Source organism: Notamacropus eugenii, chromosome 6, assembly GCF_028372415.1.
Source record: "Notamacropus eugenii isolate mMacEug1 chromosome 6, mMacEug1.pri_v2, whole genome shotgun sequence".
Lineage (NCBI taxonomy): Eukaryota > Metazoa > Chordata > Mammalia > Diprotodontia > Macropodidae > Notamacropus > Notamacropus eugenii.
In genome coordinates, this window is record NC_092877.1 from 6,161,115 (window position 1) to 6,181,661 (window position 20,547).

Genomic DNA, 20,547 nt, shown 5'->3' on the forward strand with positions numbered 1-20,547 from the left:
GTTTTGCCATTCCATATTCTAAGTTCCTTCTCAGATGTAACATTCCATGTTCTAAGCTTCCTCTCAGATCTGACATTTCGTGTTCTAAAGACCCTTTCAGATCTGACATTTCATGTTCTAAACTCCCTCTCAGATCTGACATTCTGTGTTCTAAGGACCCTTCCAGATCTGACATTTCATGTTCTAAGGACGCTTCTAGCTCTAACAACCTATGTTCTAAGGTCCCTTATAGCTCAGGCATTTTGTTCTAAAGACCTTTCTGGGAGGTTTCATAGGATTGCAGATTTAGAACTGGAAGAGGTCTCACAGGCCATTTATATCATTTTGCAGATGGAGAAACTGAGGTCTAGAGGGATTAAGTCTTTTGCTCAAGGACCCACAGGTCAGTCACAAGAGACCATCAGGGTAAAGCCAGTGCTCTTTCTTGTTTCCCCTTGCCTCCTGTTTCTAGCTTGCAGGACAGTCCCTCCTACTCTCTGCTTTCCACCCCCTCCTTTCCAAGACTCCCAATCAAAAGCAGCCTGATTCATGGTCACCATTTATGTATGCAGTTATTCATTTATTTATTTTGTAAGAAACCGACACAAAGACCAGTGCAGAACATTCAATGCATGTTCTGTTTTATATTACAAAAAAAACTCCCCAATATAAAAAAAGCCAGATGGGAGGGAATGCATGATAAATTAGCTCTGCTATCTACTCCAAGGAACATTTACAGTTTTCAAAATAGACTTTCAACGTATTTCACACGGCAGGAGACTGGGCTGGGGAAGGCAAGTCAGGAGGGCCCCATGGCACTCAATCTCTAGGGCCTCCAAACAGACAATGACAGAGAGAAGGGAAAAGGGGCAAGTCAGGACTTGGGGGGAGAGGGGGATGATTACTAAAAACAAGCAGCAGCAGTAGCTCCAGCTCCGGGCCTGGTGGGGACTCCAGAGCCTGCCCCCACCCTTCCCGCCAATGTGTTCTATCTTTCTCCAAAGAGTCAGTAGCTTCTGAAATGGGCACTGGTTTCTAACACAATCAGTAGCCTACGCTTGGATGAAATCTCCCACCAACCCCACTTTCTCATCCTCGACTTCCATTCCCCTTTGGATAGGACTGGGTAAAGGCTCATTTGAGTAAGGGAAGAGGTGGAAGGAGAGGAGAAAAGCCTCCCACTTGCCCCACTCTGAGTCTGGTCTAGATAGTACGCCACCATCCCCCCAACTCCACCCTGTGCCTGAGAGAGGAGCTGTCCCGGCTTATTCTAGGGTCTCATCCTCCCTATTTCCTCAAAACAAAGGCTTTTGGGTGCTCCTGTAGCCTCTGCTGAAAGCTGCTCCTTTTCTTTGCTTGTCAGGGTCCTTGGAGGGGGGATTGTTTTCACTTCTTGGGCCTGGATGACATCCCCACAGGGGCCCTCTTGGACACAGCCTTTTCCTCTAGCCTTATCAGGAGGAGGGCAGTTGAATGGACAGTCCATGGGGAAAGCGAACCCAAAGGAAGCAGGCAGAACCTCAGTGCACATTTTTACCTGTGGCAGGAGGGGAGATGTACATGCACCCTGAGGTTTCTACCCTGCTGGGAGTAAGACTTCTGAGGGCAAAAAAAGCCCAGTGTTGTTGCTGTGAGGACCAGAGCAGAGTATGTGCCTGGGAGGGAGGTCAACAGTGACCGCCATCGCCATTGCTTCCAGAGATGGGGTGGACAGGCCAATGTGTGTCCCCAGGAAGGTGATGTGGTCATTTCTAAACTGTGGAGCAAAGCCTAGTCTTAGCTCTGGAGGGAGGAAGTGAGAAGGGAGAGGAAATACTCTTCTGATTTCACTTCCTCTAGAGCAAAGCTGATGTGGGAGGGAGGATGTAGGGGACTTGAGGGTGGAAGGAGGCAGTAAAGAGAACTGAGGACACTTCTGTGGGTGCCCTCGGGACCCACTGCTCCAAGCCTTGGTGGCTGGCTAGTTTTGTTTATGACCTCCAGTAAGAGAACCATGGGATAGAGTCAAAGAGACAGAGATTTCAGATCAAGTCTGTGTGATCTTGGGTAAAGCACCCAGTGGCCCTGAGCTTCATCTGCACAAGCTGGTCTTCCATCTCCCGACCCATGATCCTATCAACTGCTTTCCCCAACACTGTGAGAGAACTGGGGGTGATGGGGTGGCCAGAAGTAAGGTGGTGATAATTATCAACCCAGGGCTCTTTCTTAGAAGTAACAGAGACTAACTCCAGTTTCTTCTATCTAAAGATCCTCAAAAATCCCTTCCTTAAGACATGTCCTTCTCCTTCGATCCCTACCCCCTGCCTCCTGTCCAATCCCTCCTCCCCAGGTGAGTTCCAATTTGAACTTTCTATATGACACAGTATTTCCAAGATTTCCTGGTTTTAGCGTCTTCCCAGAAGGGCAGAGTTTTTGTGGGCCTTCTCAGCTTCCCTCCTTCTACTTCCTGCCTTGGGGCATAAGACCCATCCATTGCTTCTGCCCCTTGCTATTTCCTAGGCCCCAGTTCCAAAGATATCTTGCCTCCTCTTGGCCTGGTCAAATGTGGTGGCTGTGGTCCACAAGACTGGCCCTGAGGGGTGGTCATGGGGTCTAGCTGTACAAGGAGAAGGAACACTGGGAGATACTTCCCCACCACCATGCTGCCAACACTCCTTTGGTCTTCAGTGCAATCCACACCTGGTTGGCTTCTGGCTCCTGGTCCTTGGACAGGGTGCCCTTAGGGAAAAACCCGGTGTTCACGTCCAGTGCGCAGCACATTTGATTCTGGGCTATTTCCTTGGCCAAGTATATGTTACAACAATCTTTTCTTTTCATTTCTTCATTTCTTCTTGTTAAAAAAAAATAGCTATTTACTGCCTGACTTCTTCTCACCATCCCCACCACCTGCCCCCTGCCAGTTTTGCTTTGTCTGGATCAGGCAGGCAGGCAGGGGTGGGGACCGAAGGGAGGGGAGGAGGCAAGGCAGGGTTAGCAATCACCAGGAATGGGAAGGGTAGGATCCTCTTTACTGGATCCCTCGGAAGAGGCACATGGCAAAGATCATGGCAAACAGCTGTGAAAAAGAAAGCAGGAGACAGTCAGGCTTTGGCTACTGTCGAGCCAGAGCCCAGAGCCACCTCTATGTGAAAGTGGAGGAAGGATTTGGAGGTTGTGTCCTTTGCCCCATCACTCCATATTCCATATCATATATGAGATATCCTCATTATCCACCCAGTATAAGCTCTTAGAGGCAGGAACACTTTCATTTTATTCTGGGTCCCCACACTCAGCACAGTGCTAGCACACATGAGATCTATTATAAATGTTTGTGAAATCGTATTGAGTGGAATGTGCTAGAATGAGAAAATTTCCTGAATGTGAATTTCTCAACTGCCTTATTTTGCTAGGGACCATCCTCTGCTCTGGATGAGAAGTTGTCAGCTAAGGCAATAGGATACAATGGAGAGTGAATTGGCTCAAAAGTCAGAGGGCCTGGGTTCAAATCTTGCCTCTGACACTCACTATCTATGTAATCTTGGACAAGTCACTTAAGTTCCCTGGGCCTCAGTTTCCTCCCCTGTAAAATGAGAAGGTAGCTCTTTGATCTCCTGGTTCTGTGCTGCTCTCATCTCTGGGCACCAAGAGATCTCAGGTTAGTCCTTCCCAGAATAAGTGGAGCAGAGGGAGGTCGCATGGATCTCTAACAAGCATTGTCAAGCCTTGGTTGGATTACCTGATGAAGGAAGCTTTGGGGGACAACAGCAGACAGTGGAAACTGATTGATGGTCTTCCTGAGGCCAAATTTGGGGAAACTTGAATTTTTCCATTTCCTTGAATAGCAATTTGAAAGTGTGAGCTACAAGCTGTACTGTTGCCGCTCACTAAATCTGACAGCTTTGGAGACTGGGCATTCTCTTTCCAAAAACTACTGGATGATATTTCTTGATTAAAAAACAAATTGAAGTGAATTCACACTGATATTGCCTGCTTAGAGGGTTTTACACCACTGCCTGGAAAGACTGAGAATGCACAGGGAGTGGCTTGGTGAAGGTTAGGTATCACTACTCTGGTTATTACTCTGGTTAGATATCACTACTCTGGTTATTTGCTCTGCCAGGCTATGGCTCCCCTGGGCCTTTGGGCCTGCCAAAGTAATAGTTTTTCAATGATCTGGATCCCCTTCTCTTGCCTCCAAGGCCAACAAGCTGAGAGGGAAGAAGAAGGGAGGAAGGTAGTTCCACTGATAGAGACTTCATCTGACAGATAACATTACACGTACAGGCCAGATTCACTTAGTCCTTTTGAAGGGGAATATTTAGCCTTGTGGACAGGATCTGATAGAGACTCACCTCTTAGTCAAGAGCAGAGGCAAAGAAACCAAGTTTCTTGGGCATGTCGAACTAGCTTTAACAAACAACTATTGAATCTACTCAGTGTTCTAATGGCCCAGGCATCAAAATAAGGTAAGGGTAAGAACAAAACATTCAGGGCAAGAGCCATAGAAACCTCCTGGGAATGGCTGCGATGGGAGAGATGGCAAGCCAGGGTAGGCTGGCCTAAGCCCAAGAGTAGAATCTCTGAGTCTCAGACATGGGCAATGCGAAACACACGGGGTTTGGGAGTCAAGAGACCTGGATTGGGACCCCAGCTCTGACAATGACTGCCTGCAGCATTTAACTTCTCTGAAACTTGATTAATTTATCTGTAAAATGGGAATACTAATATCATGCCTCTCTCGTCAGTCCATGGTAGGGTAAGCACCTTGTAAACCTTAAAGTCTCTAGAAAGGACCATTGTAATCCTATTTCTTTATTCTGGTAGAAAAGGGAAATGGTAATGGGGACCAGGGCGCCTTTGAGTCAGCCATGCCTGCCAACAGATGAAGCCAAATTATAGTGACAAGGAAAGCCCTGCCAGTTATATACACCAACCTCTCCCAGGGGCATTAGAAAAAAATGCTTTTGTAAGCCTCAAAGCTCCATGGGTATGTGAATTGCTAATATGATTAATAATGATTATTATCTCAACAATAACCATTATTAACTCCATCAGAAAGATGGGAAGAGTGAGAGAATAATGATGTGACAGCTTCACTCTGCCTCCCTTCCTACAAAAGCCCTGAGAGGCTAAAGTTTCAGCTGGAAGGGATCTTAGAGGTCTAGAGGGCAACACCCTTATTTTACAGATAAGAAGACTGAGGCCAAGAGGAGGCATGACTTGCCTAGGATCATACAAGTGACAAATAGCAAAACTGCTGAGTTCTTACAACTTCAAGTTGAGATCTCTTACACCATATGGGAACTGAGATCCAGAGGTGTCATGAGTAGGCATTGAATAAAGGGATGCAAGCTTTTATCCATCTCTAGGTCAGGAGAGTCTGGAGGAATCCCTCAGGTCAAGTGAGGGTTGGTGGTAGCTACTGTCCCAAAGAACACTGGGGTCCTGGGGACCTAGAGAGAAGAATATCTCAAGAAGGATGAGGGGGGCTCAGCCTAAAAGATCGTTGGCTCTCTTTTCCTATGGGGAAGTCTTTTTTTTTTTTTGATGGGCCTCTACTTGCATGAAGCTCTGTCCCAGCCACACCTTGGGGTGGCATATGGAAGACTCAAGTTCAAATCCAGCCTCAGACATTTAACTTGCTTCATGATCCTGGGCAAATCACTTAAGCCTTGTTTGCCTCTGTTTCCTCATCTGTAAGACAGAGGCAAGAACAGCCCGCACCTCCCAGGATTGTTTGGAGGATCAAATGAGCCAATGTTTGGTACATGGTAAGCACTATATAAATCTAGCTATCACTAATCTGTTATTATCTTAGAGGCCACTGAACGCAACCCCCTTATTTTACCAATAAGGACAAGGGGTCAGAGAAGTGACTTGCCCGGGGTCACTTAGTTAAGGAGTATCAGGAAGTCTTTGAATTCTTCTGATCACACCATCTATTTGCCACTTAGGCGCTGGAGGGAGGGACAGGTGCCATGGTGGTCTTGGGAAAGGAAATCATGAGGGCAACAGGGTAGGAAGGCCCAAAGCTCCTGTTGAGTGGGCACAGGGTGTGTGTGGGCGGTGCCACCTGGACACAGAGGCACGTTGACGTTGACACTGCTTACCTCAATAGCCAACACTCCGATGGCAAGAGCTCCAGCAAGATATACATACGTCTCAAAGGAATTGAGGATCACAGTGTAACAGCCCTAGGAGGAAAAAAACAACAGGGTGAAGTCAGCCCTGGCTCTAGAAAACTCTGTTTTTCATTGAAGAATGAATGACCCCAGACTAAGGATCTCTCCAGCCTCAGGAGCTGCATTGAAGGCAGAGGCCCAGAAGCTGGCAAATGCTGCCTAGAAAGCTGCTGACTAGATTCACACAGGCAGAGGTAGAGTGGGAAGGGCCCTACCTTAGGGGCCACATAACTCAACCCTACCAGAGCACACTGGACAAGTCACTGTCTGGGCTCTGCCTGCAGATCCCCAGGGAGGGAGCACCCACCGCCTCTGGAGGCTGCCCACTGACCATCTGACCAGCTCTGATCATTACAAAGTCTTTCCTGACATCAAGCCCCAACTGTCCTCTTGCAGCTTTTGCTTTTCAGAACAAACTGAACACACTGAATCCCTCTCTCATCAGTCAGCTCTTCAAATAAGTGAATATAGTTACCATGTCTTCCCCTCCTCCAGTCTTCACTCCAAGTTAATTATTCCCAGTTTATTCAAACAATCCTCCAATCCATGGATGCCAAGATCTTTCCCCATCTTGGCCGACCTCCTAGGGATAACCCCCAGCTTAGCAATATCTGTCTTAAACCATAGCTCCCAGAACTGAACACAGTAGTGCAGGTGAGGTCTGATCAGGGCAGAGTAGAGTGGGAGCCCACCCAGCACTTTATCAAGGAATACCCACTAACACAAGGTGTAGGGGAGGGTAAGGAGCACAGAGACAGGGCCACAGGAGAGACCAATGAAAACAATCAGATGCCCCAAGCTGACTACTGGGGCACAAAGTAACCTCACTTGGATCCTTTCATTAGAATGGCGTGACCATCAAAACAATCACCTTTCTACTCTAAGGGCTAGACTAGAACCACCATGGGCTAATTCTGCCTTTTTTGGTAAGAAGTTGGTGACAAGAATACAGGTCATTCTCCAATTGGTAAATGGTCAAAAAATATGAACAGGCAGTTTTCAGAGGAAGATATGAAAGATATCTGTAGTCATACAAAAAAATGCTCTAAATTACTTTTGATTAGAAAGATGCAAATCAAAACAAGTCTGAGATGCATCACACCTATCAGATGGGCTAACATGACAAAACAGGAAGATGACAAATGTTGGAGAAGATGTGGGAGAGTTGGAACACCAATTCATTGTTGCTGGAGCTGTGAGAAGATCCAACCATCCAGGAGAGCAATTTGGAACTATGCCCAAAGGGCTACAAAAATGTACATATCCTTCAACCCAGTAATACCGCTTCTAGGATTGGATCCCCAAGAGATTATAGAAATGGGAAAGGGTCCCACATGTACAAAAATATTTACAACAGCTCTCTTTGTGGTGGCCAAAAACTGGAAATCAAGAGGATGCCCAACAATTGGGGAATGGCTGGATAAATTATGGTATATGAATGTAATGGAATACTATTGCGCCATATGAAATGATGAACAGGAAGACTTCAGAGAGACCTGGAAAGACTTACATGATCTGATGCTGAGCAAAAGGAGCAGAACCAGGAGAACTTTGTGCACAGCAATGACCACAGTGTGTGAGAGATTTTTCTGGTAAACTTGGAACTTCATAGCAATGCAAGGACTTAAAAAAAATTCTCAATGGTCTTTTAAGGCAAAATGCTTTCCACATCCAGAGAAAGAACTTTGAAATTCAATCGCAGAACGTAGCAGATCATTTTCTTTTGTTTTACGTTTTGGTTTGTTATATGATTTCCCCCATTCATTTTAATTCTTCTACACAATGTAACTATAGTGAAAATGTATTTAATAGGAATGTATATGTAGAACCTATATAAAATTGTATGCCATCTCAGGGACAGAGGGGGGAGGTAGGGGAAAAATAATCTAAGTTATATGGTAGTGATTGTAGAATACTGAAAAAAAATAAAATTAATATTAAAAAAAAAGCTGGTGACAAGCAATTTTGGATGGGGAGAGACAGGTGCCCTCCTCTGGGACACTGGCAGCACCTGCTGCCTTCTTACTCCATAGCTCCAACTGCCCTGCCTTCTTACTTGTGGCAAGAGCAGGTCTGTCTTCTCATCATTCCCCAACATCACAGATGTTCTTCTAGAGGAAACCTCTCCCAATCTCTTTTCATTCTGGTGTCTTCCCTTGGTGTAGTTTTTCCAGTCATATAGTTTATTTGTATGTAACTGTATTTGTTACATACAAATGGGAGCTCCCATTAGATAGATGTCTTTCTTTGCATCACCAGGGCTAGGCACAGTGCCTGGCACACAGTAGGTAATTAATAAATGTTTGTGGACTGATCGAGTGAGATGCAACCCCTAATCAAGGCAGCAGTGGAAACTGGCATGGAGGTGGCAGGAGGGACTCTTCAAGGCTCTTCACAGGTGGCACATTAAATGAGGAGGGAGGCCTAGAGTCAGATAGCAACATGACTTGTGCCAGCTTGTCCACTGTGCAGACCAGACTAAGCTGAGTTTGAGTGACCCTGGGCAGTAGGGAGCAGGCAGACAAGCTGTTCTCCAGTTGCTGAGTCCCCACCCACAGCTTGGTCTTCCCTCCAAGACTCTTAGGCTTGGTCCCTCCCCCAACTCCTAAATCCCCTCCAAAACATCTGTTTAAAAGGCTGAGGTCTTGGGTGTGGCCCTTCTTAGTGCCATGGCAATCCAGTCCCCAGAGTAACTGAAAAAGAAAAACAACAGTCCTCTATTTTCCTGAAGGAAGACAGAGGGGTTGGTAGTTTCTGGGCTATGCTCTGGGGTCCTGGATGTAGTTAAATCTAGAGGCTGTGATTAGGCTGGGGGGAAGGGAGAGGGAACAGGGCTATGTCTCCTCTTTGAGATCTTAAGATCTAAAGTTAGAAGGGACATTAGAGTCTGTCTATGGAAAGAGACCCAGATTTGGATGTCAAAAGAGCTGGATTCAGGTCTAGTGAGTGTCAGGGTGACCTTGAACAAGTCGCTACCTCTCTGGGCATCTGTTTTCCTCAACTGTAAAATGAGGAGTTGGACTAAATGACTCTAGGGTCCTTCTTTAGCTGCTAGCATTTATAGACCTCTTTAAGGGTTGCAAAGTCCTTCTCTATATTATCCCAATAGAGGAAGGAGGGAGGGAGACAGAGAGAGAGAGAGAGAGAGAGAGAGAGAGAGAGAGAGAGAGAGAGAGAGAGAGAGAGAGAGAGAGAGAGAGAGAGAGAAAGGAGACGAGAAATAGAAAGAGATAAACAGAGAGTCAGAGGGAGAGATAGAGAGAAACAGAAAGAAAGAAAAAAAACCAAGATGGACAATGTGGGTAGGGTTGGGGTGGGTGGTGAGGAGGGAAAAAAAAAACTCCACAGGCTTGGTTTCTAAATAAAGACTAGAAATTCCCATTTCATTTGTTTGTTTAGACAAACACAGCTGGTATGGCCCCAGTGCCTGGTCCCGGTACACTGGAATTTTGTTCCACAAAGCATGAGGGCCTAGCTGGTTGAAGGGTTGGGCAAGATAGGAAAAAGCAGCCAGAGCACAAGAGAGGGAGCATTGGCTTAGAAACCAGAAACCCTGGGTTGAATCCTGCCATCACTCCCCATTCAACCTTCAGGCAGGCACTCTCTCTCTCTTGGGTTTTGATTTCCTAGCAGCACAATGAGAGAGCTTCAGGTAGAGCAGGAGCTTTGAGCCTTTTCTTGTGCCATGAACTTCTTTCAGTCTGGTGCAGTCTGGACTCTTCTCAGAAGAAAGCTTTTACATAATTGAAGGAAATGCTAACTCATTGGAGACTAGTGAAAATAAAGACACATGTCTTTTCCTGTTAAGTTCATGTACCCTTTGAAAGCCATCCACAGATCATTTGTGAGTGGTCTAAGTTAGATGCCCTCACCAGTCCCCTCCAGTTCTCATGTTCCAAGTCCATGTGCCAATATTCTATTAGAGCGATTCCAAAATGGAACAGACTTCTGGAAGGGCAGCAAGTTCCTTCTTAGTGGAGGCCTTCAAGGAAAGGCTGGATGGCCACTTTCCTTTAAGAGAATTCTTTTTCAAATATGAGTCAGACTAGACAGCTAACGAGAGTCGGACATGATTCTGACAACAGCCAGCAGACAGATAAAAAGACTAGTCCCTATTCCTAATAAATCCATGAAGCACGTACTAATTGTTGTGTCCCCACTTTAAAGATGAGGAAACTGAGACTGGAAGAATTAAACTGTGCTGACTTATAGTCACACAGCTAGCAGGTTTGTGAGACTGGATTCAAACTCAGGTCTTCCTGATTCCAAGACCAGGAGTCCAAACGATTCTTGTTCAGGTAGTGAGTTGTAGTGCAGAGTTACCAAAATCTCTTCCAACTCAAAGATTCTGATTCTTTGAAAGTTTAAGTACATTGTTTAAATTCACTGATTCTTATGTGCAAGAATGTTTACCCCGGGGGGAGAACTCTACCTTTACTCTGTGGAGAACAAGGAAAGCTGCCAGGATCTTACAAGTCTGAGATCAAAGGTTCTGTTCCTTATCTCAGTGTCTGGATTGTATAGAGTTCAGATCTTTTCTAAGGTCTAGGTTAGATTAGACGGCTCCCAAAGTTGGTGGCTTCAGTTATCCCTGAAATTCGAGGGTGTTGTGAGCAATCAGGTGTGATTTCCCTTAAAGAAAATGTGTCCCTTCCAATGAGTTTGGTCATGTTCATGATCAGTTTCACTAGCCTGCCTAGTATGAAAGTGGGACACACTGTACCTCCACTTTCCAAGGTCTCTCCTACCCCATTATAAACTGGAGTCCCTGAAGCAGTTCAGTATCTCTTTGGCACACTGGATGTCTGCACACATAGCTTCTACATTGGGTCCAATAGCTTCATATTTTCACCTGGTCACTGCTTCAATATTTTTTGTCATTTGCATACTCCCAGCTTCAGGCATTTAAAGAGATACCATCTGTCTCTCCTGGCCCCTGCCCCCCCTTCGTTTTTCTTCCCAGCTGTGAGAACCTGTCTGTTCTACCTGTTTGTTCAAGGAATGATCTCTTCCCAAGAAGCACTCCTCCCTGTTGACCAGGAGGCCATCCCGGCTCTGGGGCTCTCTCCGGCAGCAGGCCTCTGGGACCTCATCCCCATTAAAATTCAGGAGGCGGTAAACTGGGGCAGCCTTAAAGTCTTCGGGTCCATTGACCCCACAGCAACCAAACTAAACACACACAGAAAACAAGGAGATAGTTTATTTGGTGGAGACTCAAGAATGAACACCAAAACACCCAACATTTATTAAATGCTCAGTCTACAAGTTCTTACACCTTTCAGGGGAGAGAGCAATAAGTTATCTCTTTCATGAGAGAGGGTGGAGTCTTAAGACCTGAGTTCAAATTCCGACATGACTACTTACTACCTGGGTAATTTTGTGTAAGTCTTTCCCCTTCTCTGAGGCTCACTTTCCTTCTCTGTAAAATGAAGGTTCTAGATGATGATTTCTGAGAATCCAATCAGTTCCAAAATTCACAATATTTTTCTGAGGCAGAATTGGAGAGTCTAGGGGAGGATGGAAATACAAAAACTGGCACATCTCAGGGATGCATTTAAGCACCAAACCCCAGGAGAGTAGCCATTATCTTACAAATCTGAGTTCCCAGGCCTTTTTCCTTACCTCTGTGTTCAGGTTGCACGTCATTTAATCTCTTTGGGCCTCAATTTCTTCCTTTCTAAACTGAAGTCATTGTACTAGGGGACGTCTAAGGTCCTTTCCAGCTTGGCTAACACTCATCACTTGAATTTAGATGGTACTTTAAGGTTTGCAAAGCTCCTTACAAATAGCATTCGTTTGATCCTCGCTACAACCCTGGGAATGAGATGATAATACTATCCCCACTGTACAGATGAGGAGATGGAGACATAGACTAAGTGCCTTGTCTAGACTCACACAACTAATCAGAGTCTGAGGTCAAATTTGAACTCTGGTCTTCTTGACTCTGGGTACCAAATGCTATCCATTGCACCAACTGGCTGATAAAAATATGAAATGGATTTGGTCTCTGAAATTGATGCTAATACAGGACAAGATAAGAGAAAGTGAAAAGGAGTTAGTGCTTAACTGGAGGAGAGAGTCAAACTTTTCTTTGTTGATTGGATCTCCATAAATCTTTCCTTTCATATCTAGGGGTTGTGGAGATAGGGTCCCCCTTTTGGTTCTTCCTCTAAGTTGACAAGTGAGAGAAAATGCTCAGCATGGGAGCAAAGGATTTGGAGCCGACAGGGTCCCTAGAGACCATTTCCTCCAACCTCCATAACTGCATTAGAAAACTAAGGCTTAGCTACTTGCTTAAATCACCCAGCAAGTAAGGAGCAGAGGTGGTGTTTCCAATGAGGTCTTCTGACTCCAAATCCCAGCATCCCTACAATACCATGAGTGCTGCTGGTCCTCTGAACCCACCCCAGGATCCACATGGAGGGGGCAAAGTGACAATAATCTGAGCAACTACATAAACTGGAGAAGTTGGGGAGAAACAGCATGGGTGGTGGCTATGGGAAGGGGGAATTGAGGACCTACAACAGCTATCCCAAGGGAAGAGACTCAGAAAGTGATGAAGCGGAAGATGAATCAAACAAAGACATTCTCTGCATTAAGAAGAGCCCAAGAGGAAACTCTAAGAGATGAAAATAACTGCACATTAATTACAAGGAAAACCCAAGAAAAAAGAAGAAATTAACCACAAAGACACCAAGAGTGAATGGAGTGCCAATGAATAGATATGAGGAAAGAGAAAAAGGAGTAATAAAAGAGAGTAAAAAAATGAAATTGGAGCTTGTGAGGAAAAAAAACTAGGAAGGAGAATCCATGGTTTAGAGCAGAAACGTCAGACTCATTGGCCACAAGCACAGTAAACTGCCCAGTGAAGGTCAGCCAGATTACAGTGTAATTGGGAAATGCTTAACAAAATACATAGAAATAGAATACAACATAGGTAATGTCAGTTTGTGGTTTTCTAAGTCAATATTTAGCATCCAGGGATCCCTTTCTATTTGATTTTGGTACCACTGACTTGAAGGACAACCCCCAAAACCTTATTAAGAGTAGCAGATGCCCAGGGGGCATACTGCTCCACACTGCTACAGATGCAGCCATATCTTCTTAAGAGACTCACGGTGATCATGACTGAGTTCCAGGTAACGGAGAAGACGTCTGTCTCGTTGCTTCCCTGATAATGCTTGGTAAGCTCCTTGGTGAAGAACTCTCTTGTTAGCTAAGAAATAGAAGGAGAACAGGAGATGAAGACCCCCCAGACCCATGCCCAAAGTCCTCACTATGCCTGAGCTCTCCCTGTCTCTCCTGCCTCTCTCAATCTGCAAGCGCAGGTAGACACTGAGGCAGGAAACTTCTGCTCCTCTGGGGAATTGGACTGATTCAGTTCAATAAATGAAATGCATTATTAAGCACCTGCTGTTTGCCAGCCACTATCCTAGGCACTGGGGATATGAAAACAAAAGACTTTCTGCTCTTAAGAAATTTATGTTCTTTCTAGTCAAGAGAATCTGAGGTAAGGCTTCTTGGGTCTCTAAGATGACAATTTGGGGTGTTGTCTCTCCCAGCCTCATAAGATAATTGCTTTAAATCCAGAAGGGACTTAAAAAGCCATGTAGTAAAATGAGTAGTCTTATTTTACAGGTAAGGAAACTGAGGCCTGTGGAGAGTAAATGACTGGCCCAAGGTCATACAACCAGTAAATATTAAAGGTGATTTAAAAGCAGGTCCCCTGACTCTAGGACCAGTGCATTATTCATTAGGCACAAACCTAGCACCTGACTCTACCCTCCCTATAAGGCTGGGAAGGTTTGTCTGGGAGGGGACGGACCTGGTCATAGGTTTTCATGAATAAAGCAATCAACGAGCCAGCATTGGCTAAATGCCCCCTGTGTGCACAGCCCCATGTAGGGCCTGGGGGATAAACCCTCAGATGACCTCCTATCTGGTAAGGGGACAGGCATCAGGGTTGCTCTCCTGCAGAGAGTCAAGCACATCTCCAGGTCCCCTCCAACCCAGGTCTGAAAGAAACCAGGCTACAGAAGAGCTGGGGACCAAACTTCCTCAGGAATTTCACTGGGCACCTTGTCTGTACATGGTCTACACTTCCTTCACTAATGCATTTATCATGTAAAGTTCGTGCCTTTTTCTACAAGAGTTCACCTTTAATGCCTCATCATGATGTTGGGGTGACCCTGGAGGATTGGAGATTTGACTGGGGGAATACAAGCTTTGGCAGGGGCTACCAAACCAGAAGGACCTCAAGGACATGCTAGGTTAGTCTGTGAGGCGAGAATGAGGTTCTTTCCTTCCTTTTCTCTCTTGCCCCCTCCCTTTTTTCCTTCTCTCTCTTTCTCTCTCTCCCTTCCTTCCCTTCTTCCCCTTCCTTCCTTCCACATGGTCACAAGTGTTTGTGAATATCTTCCAAAGTACATATGTATGTGTTAGCTTGTTTATTGAAATGGGTATAACCCTAGAACTTGTGAAATTGTCCTAGACTTCGGGAACCATAGAGCATAAGCCCCTTGATGGTTGGGTTCTGATTTCCCCTTGTATTTGTACCACCAGTGTCTGAGATAATGAGTTATTTGAAGTCTGTCACATGGAAAAGGGAATAGACTTATTCTGTTTGGCCTCAGGGGACAGAAGCATGAGCGACCTCCACCAATGGGAATCAGAGCTGGGAGCTGTGGCTCAAAAGAACAATGGGACAAGAGCCTGGCTGGGCAATATAATCAATATAGGGAACTCTCTCCACCAATGTCTCTAGCTGTAGGGAGGTGCCCAGAACATTTCGAAGTTATGATGTGCCCAGGGACAATGTCATTCCATGTCAGGCAGGGCTAGAACCTGGGTCTTTCTTGCTTCAAGGATGGCTCACTGTCTTCTACAATCCTTGTTTCTCTCAGTAACAGGAAAAAAACCCTCCTAACAATTTCGAGTCATCCCAAAGTAGAGTGGGCTGCCTGGAAGAGCGGTAGGCTCCCCCATGACTAAGGTCTTCGAGGGGAGACTGTGTGATCACTTATCATGCCTATTGAAAAGTTGATTTCTGTTCAGTTAAAGCACTGAGGAGGAAGGAAAGAAATGGCGTTTTTAAAGCACCTACTACGTGCCAGGACTGGATGTCTTCCCAGGTCCTTCCACATCTGAAATCTGGGAGATTCTTAAAATGATATAAAAACCTGAGCAACTATTGCTTGTAATGACCACGGTGACAGAGGAAAGCTAACAGGATGTGGTTTAAATCAGCCCCTGGAGCTCACTGATTGAGTGGTCACGGGCTGGTCCCTTCACCTCTTAGGCTTCCCAAGTGTGTCTGCACTTGGAGGAGCTGCAGATCTACAGTGGGGGGAGAGTTTTCTTACTGGGACGTCTTTACACAGTTCCAGATAATAATATAAATACCTACAATTTTTTTAAAAGTATGAGACAGGGTTTGAACAAGGGTCCTGCCCTCAAGCCCAGGACTCTTCCTATAACAATAGACTGAAGAAATGCTTGAATGGGACCACAGAAGTCATCTACTCCAATCACCCTTCTTATACAGGTGAGGAAACTGAGGCCCAGGTAGGTTAGGTGCCTTGTCCAAGGTTACTCAGGCAGGAAATGTCAGGTTTTGAACCTTGATCCCCTAATTGTGAAGCCATACTGTACTGGCAAACACTCAGGACAGAGAACCAGAGCCACAGGCAAAACTTCAGGACTTTCTTCTAGTCTGAGGGTTCTGTGAACTTGCAAAAAACATTTTATAAATACTTCAAAATCATTGCTTTTCTCTGTAATACTGTTTTATTTCACGCATTAAAAAAAAAAAGTCTGAGCAGGAGAACATAGGTTTTAACAAACTGCCAAAGGGGTCTAGGGCACACTCACACACACACACACACTCACACACACGCACACTCACACACACACACACTCACACACACACACACTCACACTCACACACACACATGCACACTCACACACACACACTCCTATAGTAATTTCTCACATCCCCCAACCTGTTTTTCAATCTGGCTGTCCTTGGAAACCCTCACTTCACCCTCTCTACCTGGGGTGGGGGGTGGGGGTGGGGGTGGGGGTCTCCTGTTGGCCCTAGTCCCTAAATTAGCCACCAGGTGGCACTGTCTGAGCATGGCAGCCCCATCTAGGGCTAGGGAAAGGGTCAGTCTCATGGACAAGATTTTAGGTCCCATCCCCTTCAGTATCCAAATCAGCCTTTAAAGTTGCAGTGCCCTGACTTCGAGTGGCATTGTACTCCTGGCTTCTCATTCACCCAAGCACCCGGGACAGGAGAAAGGGCACCTGTCAAATCCTTAGCATTTGTGCCTGGTCCCCTCACTGTCCACTAGATGGCTATCCATGGCTGCCAAATGTGGACACGGGGAAACCACCAATCTACTCACTCCTCTGACAAAGAATCTGATTTCTGAGTGATTCAGATCCAGTCCCCCTCAGCCTTCATAGACTTTCAGTGTTCCAGTGGGGGAGGAGGGAGGAAGGGAATGTTCCCACTCTGCCTGGGCTTTTGTTTCTCTTTTTGGTCTGTCTCCTAGGTTGCCCTAACTCTTCAGAATCTGATTTTAGATGGAGCAGGTATGGGATGAGAGATAGCCTGGTAGAGTGGACAGAAAGCTGGCCTCGGAATCAGGAGGTCCCGAGCTCCCGTCCCATCCCTGACACACACACTGCCTGGGGAAATGACAATTTGTCAGAGCCCCAGGTGGCTCTCCAGACTAAAACCTGCCAAGCAGCTGCCGCTCTCCATCAGGAGAGGAAAGGGGGCTCCTTACACTAATGAAATCATAGGTCTTGACCAAAAAAAAATGCTATGAATCTTTTATTTCATTGCTATAATTAAAAAAATCTCACATTTCTAGATAACCTCAAGGTGTACCAAACTGTTTTTTTCCCTATAATAATCCAATGAGGTAAGTAGTTCACAGACGAGTCTGGTACAGTGAATAAAATGCTGGGCTGATATAGTTAGGAAGGCTCGGATTCAAATCCTGCCTAGGACACCATGTGGGCAAATCATTGAACCTGGGTTTGATTTTTCTTGTCTGTAAAATGGAGATAATAATATCTGCTGTAAAGATATTGTTATTATAGTATGGGTTCCCAAACTTTTTTTTTGCTCATGGCCATAGTATTGTTCTTTGCCACAGGGAATTCTGGCCCAGCTCTGAAGGGAGAGGAGGGAAATTCTCATTCTCTCTCTCTCTCTCTCTCTCTCTCACACACACACACACACACACACACACACACACACACACACACACACACACCCATCCGAAGATTTGAGGTATGATTTCCACAAACTCTGTGGCATCTTCCCCCCCCCCCCCGCCCAAGAAATAGCTAATGCCCAGGGTGGTTATGAAGCACAGAGGAGATCATGTGTACAAAGTGCTACGTGAATGTGAGCATTATTCCCATCTTATAGAGGAGGAGGCTCAGACAGGCTAAGTCAAACAGCTAACACGACACCTGAGAGATTCAATCCCAGGTTCCCCTCAGCCTCTGGTCCGTTACTCCATGATGCCCTGCTGGGTCAACCCATGTTTCTGGGGAAGAAAGAGGCAGCCTCTGGGGGTGTGGGGGGATACATTCACATGAGGAACCCTGCACAGTACTTACGTTTTCTCTGAAGATGAAGGCTAGGATGGCTGCTGAGAGCTCTGCCAGGAATATTAACAAGATGAACAGGAAAAACTGGAAAGATGAGAGAAGAAAAGCCAGGTGAGCTGCCAGCCAGAGAGGAGCGAGGGTGCACCAAGGCCAAGGTGAATGACACCAGCTTAGCACTTAGCTCTCCTCAGGCCTGGAATGACTCCCCCCTCCCCCCGCTTTGTCCCCTGATTCCCTGATTCCCCTGGTTCCCACCTTCTGCTGGAGCCTTGGCCTCCCCCCTTCCCTTTGTGGGCACTCTTCCACTTAGCCCGTTGTAGGACCATGGCTATTTGCTCGTTATTTTCCCCTTAGGAAGTGAGCTCCTTGAGGGTACACCTCAGTGCTTGGCACAGCATCTGGCATATAATGGGCACCAAATTAGTGGGAGTTGACCGCTTGACAGATGCAAGGGACCTCAAAAATCCTTTAGTCCAACCTCACCTGGTTTTACAGGTGAGAAAACTGAGGCCCAGAAATGTTAGATGTTTTGCCCAAAGTCACAAAACTGGAAGAATTAAGATTGTGCAAACCCATGTCCTCTGACTTCAAGCCCTCATTCCATCGTACCATATGAACTCTGGATCAGCAGAGAGAGATAGAAACAACAAATGGAATTTGAAATCCAGGATAAGTGAGAAGACAATAGGAAAACACCCAACTGATACTTCAGTTAAGGGGAAACCCACTGACACCTGAGGCTAGTACTCCATTCTACTTTAGGGTGGGTGACTGAATTATTAGTTCAAGCCACCAAGCTCCAAGGAGCTCCACTGTAGTATAATGACAGAGATGGCAGGTGTGATCAACGATTTAACATTAATGATCTTTGATGGAATGTTGAGAATAGGAGGGGTAGTGTAAGACTGGAGAAGGGCAAATATCTTGATTTTTTTAAAAAAATGTACATTATAGGACAGTAGACTAGTCTTTGAATCCATGCAAACTCTGCTATATATTATTAAAGAGGTGGTTAGTAAACACTTAGGAAAGGAAAAAGAAGAGGTCAAGTTCACGTAAGGGGTAGCTTCCTGATAGAAATATCCCAAAATGGAATGATTTGTCTTTGGAGATAGTGGATCCATTTCTTTCCTCACTCTTGCCCCTGTTAGAAATCTCCCCATGGAAGTTGAATGATCACTCATCAGAGATACTGTGGAGATGGTTTTTCAGGTCTCCTTCTGGTTATGATATTCTGCAAGTTATTGCTTCAGAAGTAGCCAGTGTCAGAGGCAGATATCTCTCCATCAAGAAGGTTTAAGAGGTTGAGTGCTCTTGCCTCCTTTCCTCTCCAATCAAAAGGCTTCTCTGACCATATATTCATCAGGATGACTGGAGATGACCCAGGATGAGGCAATTGGGGTTAGGTTACTTGCCTAAGGTCACACAGCTAGTGAGTGTCAAGTGTCTGAGGTGAGATTTGAACTAGGGTCCTCCTGACTCCTGCACTGGTGCTCTCTCCACTGTACCACCTAGCTGCCCTTAACGAGGTGTATAGAAAATATATACAGAGCTTAGTCAAATTTATAAGAAATACAAGCCATTCCCCAGCTGTTAAATGATCAGAGAATAGGAACAGGCAGTTTTCAGATGAAGAAATAAACGTTATCTATAGACATATGAAAAAGTGCTCTAAATGACTATTGATTAGAGAAATGCAAATTAAAACACCTCTGAGGTACCACCAAACACCTATCTGATTGACTAATATGACAAGAAAGGAAAATGATAAATTTTCAAGAGGATGTAGAAAAAATTGCAGCACTAATGCACTGTTGGTGGAGTTGTGAAATGATCCAACTGTTGAGAGCAATTTGGAACTATACCCAAAGGGCAGCCAAACTGTGTATACACAGAGAGCATAAAAAGGGAAAAGTACCTACATGTGCAAAAATATTTATAGCAACTCTTTTCATGGTGTCAAAATATTGGGAATTGAGAGGATGCCCATCTGCTGGGTTATATGGATGTAAAGCAATACTATTGTGCAATAAGAAATGATGAACAGGCAAATTTCAGAAAAATCTGGAAAGACTTATATGAACTGATGCAAAGTGAAATGAGTAGAACCAGGAAAACACCGTACACAGTATCAGCAACACTGTATAATGAGCAACTAGGAATGACTCAGCTCTTCTCAGTAACACAGTGATCCAAGACAAGCACAAAAGACTCAGAAAGGAAAATGTTATCCATATCCAGATAAAGAACTGAAGTGTTTGAATACAGATTGAAGCATATTTTTTCACTTACTTTATTCTTCATCATGGGTTTTTTTTTCTTTTGATCTATTTCTTTCACAACTGTAACTAATATTGAGATATGTTTACATAATAATACATGTATAAACTATATAAAACTGCCTTAGAAGAGGGGAGAGAAGGAAAGGAAGGGAGGAAGAAAAATTTGGAACTCAAAAATCTTGTAAAAATAAATAATAAAAATTTTCTTGAGATGTAACTGGGGAAAAATAAAATACTATCAATTTCAAAAAAGAAAAACAAAACAAAACAAAAGGCTTCTCAGTCACTTTTCTCTTTGTCTTTTGAGATCTTCCTCCTGCCCCCTCCCTTCAGGTATATTTGCCTTACACTGGTATACTTTGACTCCCGTTAAGACTGAGGTTGCCCCTAGCAACCAGCAGATTTTCCTCTCTTCCCTTTGGATACAAGCTGTATGAGAAATAAAGTGCCTCAGAAATGACTATTTAAAAAAGCTTGTGTCCCTATTGGAGCAA

The 20,547-nt window shown here is 45.0% G+C and overlaps 1 protein-coding gene across 1 annotated transcript in view; it reads right to left on the reverse strand.

Annotated features, from left to right (window-relative positions):
• Positions 1 to 538: 538 nt before the first annotated feature.
• Positions 539 to 20,547, reverse strand: part of TSPAN18 (tetraspanin 18) — an 83,296-nt gene continuing 63,287 nt past the window's right edge. The window contains exons 5-9 of the mRNA XM_072618133.1: positions 17,781 to 17,855; positions 13,258 to 13,356; positions 11,127 to 11,309; positions 6,069 to 6,152; positions 539 to 3,034 (exon numbers count right to left, since the gene is read on the reverse strand). Coding sequence (XP_072474234.1) covers positions 2,987 to 3,034; positions 6,069 to 6,152; positions 11,127 to 11,309; positions 13,258 to 13,356; positions 17,781 to 17,855 — 489 coding nt within the window. The 3' untranslated portion in view covers positions 539 to 2,986. The remainder of the gene's footprint in view (positions 3,035 to 6,068; positions 6,153 to 11,126; positions 11,310 to 13,257; positions 13,357 to 17,780; positions 17,856 to 20,547) is intronic.